This window comes from Anopheles merus, chromosome 2R, assembly GCF_017562075.2.
Source record: "Anopheles merus strain MAF chromosome 2R, AmerM5.1, whole genome shotgun sequence".
NCBI classification, from domain to species: domain Eukaryota; kingdom Metazoa; phylum Arthropoda; class Insecta; order Diptera; family Culicidae; genus Anopheles; species Anopheles merus.
The window spans coordinates 50,878,429-50,887,349 of record NC_054082.1 but is presented as its reverse complement, the minus strand read 5'-3'; the positions used below and the strand labels follow the sequence as shown (position 1 = coordinate 50,887,349).

The 8,921-nt window shown below is 43.7% G+C and overlaps 3 protein-coding genes across 3 annotated transcripts; 1 reads left to right on the top strand and 2 right to left on the bottom strand.

Moving 5' to 3' along the window:
- Window positions 1–209: 209 nt before the first annotated feature.
- Window positions 210–4,689, bottom strand: LOC121588275 (ADP-ribosylation factor-like protein 8). Its single transcript, XM_041906011.1, has 4 exons — window positions 4,107–4,689; window positions 3,156–3,310; window positions 2,908–3,069; window positions 210–2,299 (listed from the first exon to the last, which is right to left on the bottom strand). Exons 1-4 carry the CDS (start codon window positions 4,227–4,229, stop codon window positions 2,179–2,181), a joined length of 561 nt encoding a protein of 186 aa, XP_041761945.1. The 5' UTR covers window positions 4,230–4,689; the 3' UTR covers window positions 210–2,178.
- A 148-nt stretch (window positions 4,690–4,837) lies between these two features.
- LOC121588273 (serine/threonine-protein kinase pakA) lies at window positions 4,838–7,248 on the top strand. Its single transcript, XM_041906009.1, has 6 exons — window positions 4,838–5,375; window positions 5,540–6,043; window positions 6,109–6,419; window positions 6,484–6,622; window positions 6,692–6,799; window positions 6,869–7,248. The coding sequence occupies exons 1-6, from the start codon at window positions 5,313–5,315 to the stop codon at window positions 6,956–6,958; spliced, it is 1,215 nt and encodes a 404-aa protein (XP_041761943.1). The 5' UTR covers window positions 4,838–5,312; the 3' UTR covers window positions 6,959–7,248.
- Window positions 7,233–8,354, bottom strand: LOC121588274 (pre-mRNA-splicing factor ISY1 homolog). The gene is made up of 4 exons (XM_041906010.1): window positions 8,290–8,354; window positions 8,196–8,218; window positions 7,963–8,123; window positions 7,233–7,884 (listed from the first exon to the last, which is right to left on the bottom strand). Exons 1-4 carry the CDS (start codon window positions 8,290–8,292, stop codon window positions 7,262–7,264), a joined length of 810 nt encoding a protein of 269 aa, XP_041761944.1. The 5' UTR covers window positions 8,293–8,354; the 3' UTR covers window positions 7,233–7,261.
- Window positions 8,355–8,921: the final 567 nt, after the last annotated feature.

The following is an 8,921-nucleotide window of genomic DNA, read 5'->3' as shown; positions in this document are numbered from 1 at the left end:
AAAAGTATAAAAACATATTTTAAAATTTAAATTTAAGCTAATATCTGTTCGGATAAGTTATTTTAAGTAGAAGCTTAACAACCTTGAACATGGATAGTTTGTATGACGACGAGGGCCTACGCCTACGTAACTACCAACTTGCGCAACTTCGGATGATGAAAATTGCCTAGGGCGCATCAATGTTGCACCTCACTCAACCAGTTCATGTACTGTTCTTTGTTTGATTTATTTTTTAATATATGTTTTGCGTCATAATTTTATGCTTGTCAGTATATACACTTCAACTTCTATATGATGTAATTATTGGTATCAAGATAGTTACTAAGTTTCCCCCATTTCAATGTTGTTTTACTTTTGCTTTTGTGGTCAGCAAAGCACCTTGCCACTTTCTTCCTCGCCATAACCATTTCAGTATCGCTACTATCTAACGTCTCCTTTTGTAAAGTTTATACTAGTTGCTCTTTTGCTGACTTTGTGACGGGAACTTTATTCGTGTCGGGGAGTTGAACCCTTAAGTTTACAAATCCCCACACCTCACGACAAAAACAAAGGATCATGTTTGTGTCTCACAATTTTGGATAGGGTAGTAATAGCTTCATGATAATATAATATATTCTATTGGCAAATCACAAAACTATGTTTTAAAAATCACAAAGTTGAAAAAGAATTACACGAACCGTCAATCATATGACATAGCAACTATTTAAAACAGATTTTGTAGAACAAAAAAACAACCTAATTTAAAACTTAAGAGGGTGGAAAGATATGGGAGAGTATCGCAATCCCAAAAGTAGAACAAAATTATTCCATTCAATTTGTTTACTTAAGGAGCGGTAGAAACTAACTAACGTGTTACACAACTTATTCCTCGAATCGCCAAACCCAGTTTTGATTGACAGTAACGTAAAGGTAAATATGGGTGCGATTTTTTTTGGATAGTTAATGTATCGCTCTTTGTTTGTATCTATATCAGAAAAGAAAACATCTTTACCCATTCATACTTTGCCACATTTACACACAATCTCGCTCAAACATGCTTCATTCACACTATTGCCTGATCTTTTTGCGTTGATATTTAAACAGTGAACTGCTACTAATCCTCCTCCCTCAAAAGAACGCTGGCATACGCTGCTAATTAATTCAATGTAACATTTTCAGTAACCTTCCACTTAACTCTAGCACATTGAAACTCTTGCGTTTTGCATGCATCCCCGCAGATCTACATGCATCTCTCCTCTGCGATCGTTGCATTGCGCCTTGTAAACCAATAATTCAGAAGCGTACATGAAATCGGTGAAATCGACTTCGCGAATCATTCAACTGTAATCGAAACTACAGCCACAACTCCAAACATTCATTCCGTCTTGTAGATGCGGTGTAGTAACGGTTACTATGCTATTAGCGTGCAACACTCTAACGGTAACAATGCTCCAATTAATTTGTTCTTTCACTACTACCTTGACTATCAACGTTATCGCATCAGTTCCACATTTATGTGACTTTTTGCTTTTGCTGTTAGAACCAATCGCTTTGCTTTATCTAGATGCCGGGATTTTCTAGAGGGTTTCTTCATTAGCTTAGCAATATTGGATTGTTCTTAGAGGTTGATGGTTTTCCCGAACGAGTTGTTGGCGACTACATTTACTATCTTTTAGGCGCGTGGCACATGTGCGAGCTACCACACTTTGCATCACACGTATTCAGTACTGATAATATAACTTTAGTGCATCACGCATTTGAACAGTACTTCTTTACGCGTAGCTGGCCTCCCTAATTGCTTTGCAAGTGCGCATTGTCTGGCACAAGCGAGGTGTTGTGGCAAAGTATCGGTGAACTGTTCTATTGAATAGCAAAAATTGTATACAAAACTGCATCCGCTTACCTCCGTACGCGCCGTAAAGATTTCAGATGCAGGTTTGCCAATGTTTGATATCCTTCGCAATGCATCACGCAATGCACAATGTAATTCCTTTTTCGGGGGAGGTTTTCTTGCGCCTAAGTATTAGCTGTTAAATGTAGGGCTAGATGCCACGACGGGTTGAATATGAGATTTTTTTTCTTCTGTTGGTTTGGATTTGTGTCATTTTTAGGTCTGTTTCCGCCCCAAGATTGTTGACCCCTACAGTGATCAAGCGATACACTTACGAGCTTAGTTTTTGATTCCATCACCACCGAGGTTTAACGACTTTGGCTTTTTGAGTGGGCAATTAGCCACTGCAAAGTAATGTCGATGTTATCCTTTTCTTTGCAAGAAATACTATAACAACAGATCTCCCGATCTTGTATGCTAGACAAGTTCCTGGAATTATTAAAAAAAATATTTAACGAAGGGTTTTTTTTTAAATTATAAAAACAAATGGGAAAATAAAATGATCTTTCATCGTTGTAACAATACAAAAATGGGATGTTTTAAAAAGAAAACAATACATGGACTGTTTTGATATAAAATGTACATTCATAAAAGAAATAAAAGAACAAACGGCAAGCAATACGACCGGAGAGATAATCTTACTCAACATCGTATCTCAACTCAAGAACCAATTTTTCAAGTTTATTTAACAATTTTGAGCCATTCAACATTATTTCAAAAGAGTTTCGTACAAAATTAAGAATGTGAAAACAGTCCCAAAAACGCTATATGAACTAAAATTAGGAGGAAAGTAAATATTGCACCAATCATCCCCATAAATAGTAAAAATAAGAAAACGTGGAAGCTTTCTCTAATATTCCCGCCATTCATTTAATGAAAACAATCAACTTGATTTTGTATGTAGCATATGCACCCTGTTATGACGATAAGTAGCCTTTAAGTGCTGATTGTGGTTATACGGCTTGTGTAACCATTATATGGCCGACTCGCAACTCAGAAATAAATTAAATACATTAAATAAGCAATACTGTACTCACATTCGATCGATGAGTCCGGTTTCCTCTAATGCTCCTGGTATGTCTCGCTTGTTGCCGAGCACTAACACTGGAATACCGGCCAGCTGGGGTTTATCGAGAAGCGAGTGCAATTCGTTGCGTGAGGCTTCCATTTTATCCAAATCCGCGGCATCAACCATATACCTAAAACATGAAACCATGCAAATTTAAGGAGGGGAGAAGATAAGTCTCAGCGCTTGGCAACACGCACGCTCGGCAAAGGTACATACACGATTGCATTTACACCCCGACAGTATCGCTCCCACATGGACCGGAATCGTGGCTGGCCTCCGATATCCCACACCTTGATCGTAACGTTTCCTTTCGTTACCTTGCGCATGTTGAACCCAACGGTCGGTATCATATCCTCACAGAACTGCCCAGACTGAAAGGGAAACAAAATAACAGATGCAATCAGAAAACAACAACACCAGGGCTTTCCGCTGAGATATTAATATGAACGTAAACGACACACTCGGTTCACTCTGATAAGCGAGCGAGTGGGGAGCCATCCGCACCACCCCACACGCCCCACCCGGGTTCGATGAACGCGTTAATCTGGCGTCGAGCGAAAATATGTTATTCATGAAAATATTTTGACCTTCCCCCCCTCTGCCACACTTCTTCACATTATTGTCGTTGCTTTCGCTGGTAAACATTCTCCGCATAGCTGTGCCAAAGGACGGAAAGCAACAATGTCCCCGCATCAACCAGCAGATGAAGATGACAGTCGCATTACGGAGTTTTCGGTAACCGGCAGAGGAAAACTCTGGCGACGACGGCGCGTGCATCAGCATGGAAAAATAAATCGATAATTGACTGTGACGTTCGCTGCGACCAAAGTGTGTCATCTCGTCGAAACAGCGAGAGCCTCGAGCAACAGCCACGACAGGCAACAAACAATTCACGGTTAATGCTTTCCGCTGATACCGCGTTTAGGGCATGGTAGCGTTGTGAGTCATCCTTGGTCACACATTTACCAGGGGCAATGCTGATAACGCATTAGGCGGGGCGAAGCGGGCGGCACTCGGGTGTGATGCGGGTGTTGGACGAGAAATCCGTCCATCGCTCATAGTTTCCTAATCATGGCGCAGTCGGGTGAGGCGGACACATACGCGCGGGTAGGCAGGTAGGCGGGTTGGAATCGGAACGAATTGGAAAGCAGCCAGCCAGACACTTACGGCGATTACGTTGACAAACGTTGTCTTGCCGGAATACTGCAACCCGACGAGAGTCAGCTCCATCTCCTCCTTCCAGAAGAGACTTTTGAACCAGTCCAGGATGCGATTTAGCAGGGCTAGCATTTTGCGATTTGTGTTTTTGCTCTTTCTAACTCACACACACACACACACAATACACACTCCAACTCCCGTTCGGGGCTTCTTCACGTCTTCCTGCGACTTTCTCCTGCTAGTGTATCCGCCCCGCACTAGCTCGCTGGCGGTGGAAGACGAGGTCGATGACAAAGATTGTTTGCAGCACCACAAATTGTATGTGTGTGTGTGTTTTGGGATTACTGCCGATCTACGCACAAAGGCACTTGCAGAAGGTGGCACCTGTTTCGATCGGGGAACATACACACACGCACACACAAGCACCGCACGAGAAAATACGCTTTTTATCGGTACGGCAGGCACAACATACGGAACCACTTTTCGCAAAGCAGTCACATTCACCACACCGAAAATGCGAAGGACACTTTCTTTCCCGACAGAGAATCGCCTGAGCTGCGCCAACAAGATGCACCTTTCGGACACACAAAAAAACTCTTGCTTGCTTTTGCACTATCACCTCCACAAGACATTCAGCATTGCTGTCAACAGCGTCAAACAGTGAAACATTTCAATGCCGCATATTCAGCAGCTACGATATTATTTGGGATAACAAACTTTTTACACAAATTAAATCCCGTGCTACCATCAAACGAACATCTTCGAAATATGCTCAATATTATAATGTCGCATAATCGATTAAAAAACGTTGAAGCAAAGTTAAATTTTATTTCTGCAACACTTTGCGTTGTTGGTGAAATATTTCACCCCCCTGTCAAACGTGAAAGAGCAGAGTTGTGTACAATGCGTGTAGGTGTGTGCGTGCATGATTGGAAATGTTTTTCTTGCCGTTGTCATTTTCCGTAGCAGTGCGAAAAAATATTCCGTAATTTCCGTGCTACGGAAAGAAAGTTTTTAAGTGATCTAAGCCAATGTAAAGTGAACAACTTACTTGCATACTCCTAGCATAAAGCAATACACCCACAATGCTTCAAGCATGAGTCACTAGCCGATAGTTATCGCATTCCCAATTGCTCCGACCGCCGATGCATGCTGGAAGCAATCTGTTGTGACACCCAGAGTACTTTACCGTATAGTGAAAGCTGCCAAGCATAGATGGAAGCAATGGAAGCAGAAAACTCCAACAAATACCAGAAACTAGCCACCGAATACTCAAAAGTAGGTATACGGCGGTCAGGAAGTGCTGGGAACGAGCCCTGCGGACCCTGTATTCCGCTAGTTTTCTACTCTCAGGGGGCGTGTTATGAGGGTCGGCTATCAGCAAAGGGCGTCCTGTTAAAGCGGCACCAATTTAATCTGATTATCGTTCCGCCTGTTTACAGCTCCGTGCCCAAGCGAGCGTGCTGAAGCGGGCCGTTCTCGATGAACAGAACAAAAACTCTTCCCTGCGGGAATCTTTACGCCTGAAAGAGGCGACACTGCGAAAATCGGAACAGGAAGTGGACAGTTTGGGGTTCCGCAACAAGCAGCTCGAACGGCGTGTTGCAGCATTGCAGGAAAATCTCGAGCACGAGCTGAAGAAAGTGTCCGGTGGCAAAACGCTAAAAACGAAATCATCCAACAACGACCTCAACGCTGTCGCGGGCACGGAAACAGCGGGCGTGATCGCGGAAGAGCTGCAGAAAAAAATTCTCGAAAATGCACAGCTATCAAACAGCGTTGAAGATAAGAGCGCAGAGGTAAAGCAGTTACAAAATCGCATCGAAAGCCTCAACCGGGAGCTGCAGCAGCAGTCGACGGTGGAGCAAAAGCTGCGAAAAGAGCTCGAACTACTTACCGTACGGAACTCGGAGCTTGAATCTAAGGTTTCGGAAGCAGCAAGCACGGTTAGTGAACATACATTTATTGGCATTTTACAAGCTTTTTAATATATTTCGCTTTCCCATCTCAGATTGGAAGTGAAGATGGTTTGAGTGTTACGACGGATGTGGAAAACCATTTCAACCATTTCACGGCCAGCTCGAACAGTGCGTCCCAGGTGCAGAACAATGGCACCGTCAACACCACCAATAACAACAACAACAACAATACCACGGCTGGAACCCAGGACGATCGGGTTGTGTTTCTCGAAAAGGAGCTGAACCATTGGCGGGCCCAGTACGAGCTGCTGAAGATAGAAACCTCTAGTCACATACGAATAGCGCCAAAAGTAGCCGAGCAAAAGGAAGACATTTTCAGTCATGGGGCAGATGGCATCAATAGGTAAGCTTTCGTCAGTGATGGAATGACACGAACATTATTGAGATGAGAATCATTGCCGTTGCAGAACGCTGGAGGACAATCAACAGCAGAACGATGTGCAAACACGAGAACAAAAGCTGACAGAGTGTTTTACGAAAAGCATCGAAGAATTGTTCCATGACAAATGTCGCGCTGAATCGAAACTTGCTTCACATTTCATTGAAGTGCGTAATTGAGCTTGTTTTTCGGATGTCGTGGCATTATTTTTTGAATATAAAATCTTTATCCCACAGTGTCAAAGACTGCAGACCCATTTGGATGTTTTAAAGAGTCGTCTAAAAGACCGGGAAGAGGCCAACAGAGAAGAGGAGCGTCGTTACCGTATCATCGAAGATGAATTGGTAAGTGAAGTGCAATACGATCGTTATCCTAATTTAAAACTCCGACCGTTTTGCTCTGCTCCCGCACAGTCCCGCACGCGGCTCAACTACGAGGAACAAATCAGTGTCCTGACCGAGCAAGTGATAAGCCTAAGTGATCAGTTAGCCAAGGCCAAGTAGTCCCGAAAGCGGGCAAATCTAACGCACTCAGTCGTCTTTCCACTTTGTGTTGTAGCAACACACCCGAAGAGTTGTATCCAGTTCGCGGCGTGTGCTTCTCCCTGAAATGTGAATATCATTCTATACTCCTTCCGGTGCTAGAAGGAAAGTCGCATATACTCATGGGTGTGTGTGCGCGCGCATTATGCAATAAGCTAGTAACGGCAACCCTGTCGAAACGTTTACTGAATGTGTAATAAATTCTTATAAAACGAAATAAGTTACTACTGATGGATGTGCTTATCAAATTACAAAATCTTACATTTATTCATCATCCTCGATGCCGTACTTTTTCATTAGCTCCAGTTTTCGCTTTTTCAGCAGCGCCGCCTCAATGTCCTTCTGGCTGGGCACGGGCACGTGCGCCGTAAAGCGTGGCCCCAGCAATCCCATAGGGTCTTCCTTTGTTTGCTGTTCGGGGTCGCGCGTAATGTACGCATCCGACCCGTAGATGTCCGGTTCATCGTCATCCTTTTCGGCTGATTTGTTTTCACCCTTAGCACTGTTCCACTCTTCCACTGCGCGCTGAATTGCAAGCTTCTCTGCCTTTTCCTCCAGCGGCAACAGGATACCGTCGTCGTCGTCCCGATAGCCGTAGTAGTCAGCGTCGATGTCCTTCATCAGTTCGGCGCGCGTTTTCTTCGGGGGCGGCGGAGGTTCCTGTTCGAACAGTTCCCGCACACCCGGCAGATCCTTCGCAGCGCCGAAATATTTGTATCCCCGATTGCCCGGCACCTCGCGCCCCTCGGCATCGAACATCCGCGGACCGTAGCGCCGGTAGTGTGGGCCACCGAGATCGGATATCTGATTTTCCCAGTGGCGTTTCTCGCGTAGCAGTTTGTTGATTTCATCGTTTAAATCACGGATACGAAATTCGCCCAAACCGGCTGTAAGAAAAAAAAAGCAGAAGCCGTATTAACAACCTGTGGCACAACGTTGAGCCACGCTGCCAAGTTGACCCATACCGTTCTGAATTTGTGCTACTTTCTTCGATATCTCACGGATGATCTCCAGGCGCCACTTTTCGCACTGTCCTAAATCGCGACACTCGGAGGCAAGGTACGGACGCCGTTCCTGTTTTCCCGTTTCTGTTTCTTTTGCCGCCCGCCATCGAGCCAGTGTTGTCCTGCAACAAAAACGAAGCGTATATTGCGCATTGAAATTTGATTGAAATGAACACCCACGTGCGGGTACTTACATAGCCTTTTCCGCATTACGAGCCTGTATACAGAAAAATCGAAACGATTAATTAGTAACAATGCTAAAATGATTACATTTATTCCTTCGCTTACCATTTTGCTGCGGCGTGCTGTTTAGTTGCTGAACGAAATGTAAACAAATTGATGCCCGCCGTTTGACAGCTCCACAATCTCTTGTTTTTTTTTCTTGCCTCAACCAGTGTGGCCAGATTATTTTGGCGGTTTTCGGTAGGCGCAACAATATTTTATCGGTAGTTTTCGGTAAGTTAAAACTCGAAACTTAACTCGAGTTACAAGAAGTGAAAGCGAAAGAAGTGTTAAGCGGGATGGAGGGGGAGGTACTTATGCGCAAAATGAAAGTTCCATTTCAAAAGAATATGCATCCTTTACCTAGGATATGGATTAGATTTGGTTCAGCGGTTACACAAATGACCCAAATAGCCAGAATTGCTTAAGCAGCTCATTTTGGCACGCTAAAGATCGCTGCTCGAATTCACCTTTTGCAGTAGTTAAACAGCACTAAAATTCTAGGTGGGTCTTTCAAACAGCGCCTAAGCAGCTTCCTTATGCTACGGTGCCGGGGATTATTTTTCTTTGTGTTTTATTTTCAAGCAAGCGTCATCGATGAAATAAACAACAGGATTTGTTTTGTTTGTGTTCATGTGTATATTTTTAAATCCTTAATATTCATGAATTATACAAAATGTCACACAATTTACTGTACA

Coding starts and splice junctions, on each gene's coding strand:
- LOC121588275 (XM_041906011.1), bottom strand. CDS start 4,229: ATGCTAGCCCTGCTAAATCGCATCCTGGACTGGTTCAAAAGTCTCTTC. Junction 3,070..3,155: donor CGGGGTGTAAATGCAATCGT/GTATGTACCTTT, acceptor TTCATGTTTTAG/GTATATGGTTGATGCCGCGG. Junction 2,300..2,907: donor ACCGGACTCATCGATCGAAT/GTGAGTACAGTA, acceptor TAATAATTCCAG/GAACTTGTCTAGCATACAAG.
- LOC121588273 (XM_041906009.1), top strand. CDS start 5,313: ATGGAAGCAATGGAAGCAGAAAACTCCAACAAATACCAGAAACTAGCC. Junction 5,376..5,539: donor TAGCCACCGAATACTCAAAA/GTAGGTATACGG, acceptor GCCTGTTTACAG/CTCCGTGCCCAAGCGAGCGT. Junction 6,420..6,483: donor GGGGCAGATGGCATCAATAG/GTAAGCTTTCGT, acceptor TTGCCGTTGCAG/AACGCTGGAGGACAATCAAC.
- LOC121588274 (XM_041906010.1), bottom strand. Junction 8,124..8,195: donor CGTAATGCGGAAAAGGCTAT/GTAAGTACCCGC, acceptor TTTTTGTTGCAG/GACAACACTGGCTCGATGGC. Junction 7,885..7,962: donor AGTAGCACAAATTCAGAACG/GTATGGGTCAAC, acceptor TTTTTCTTACAG/CCGGTTTGGGCGAATTTCGT.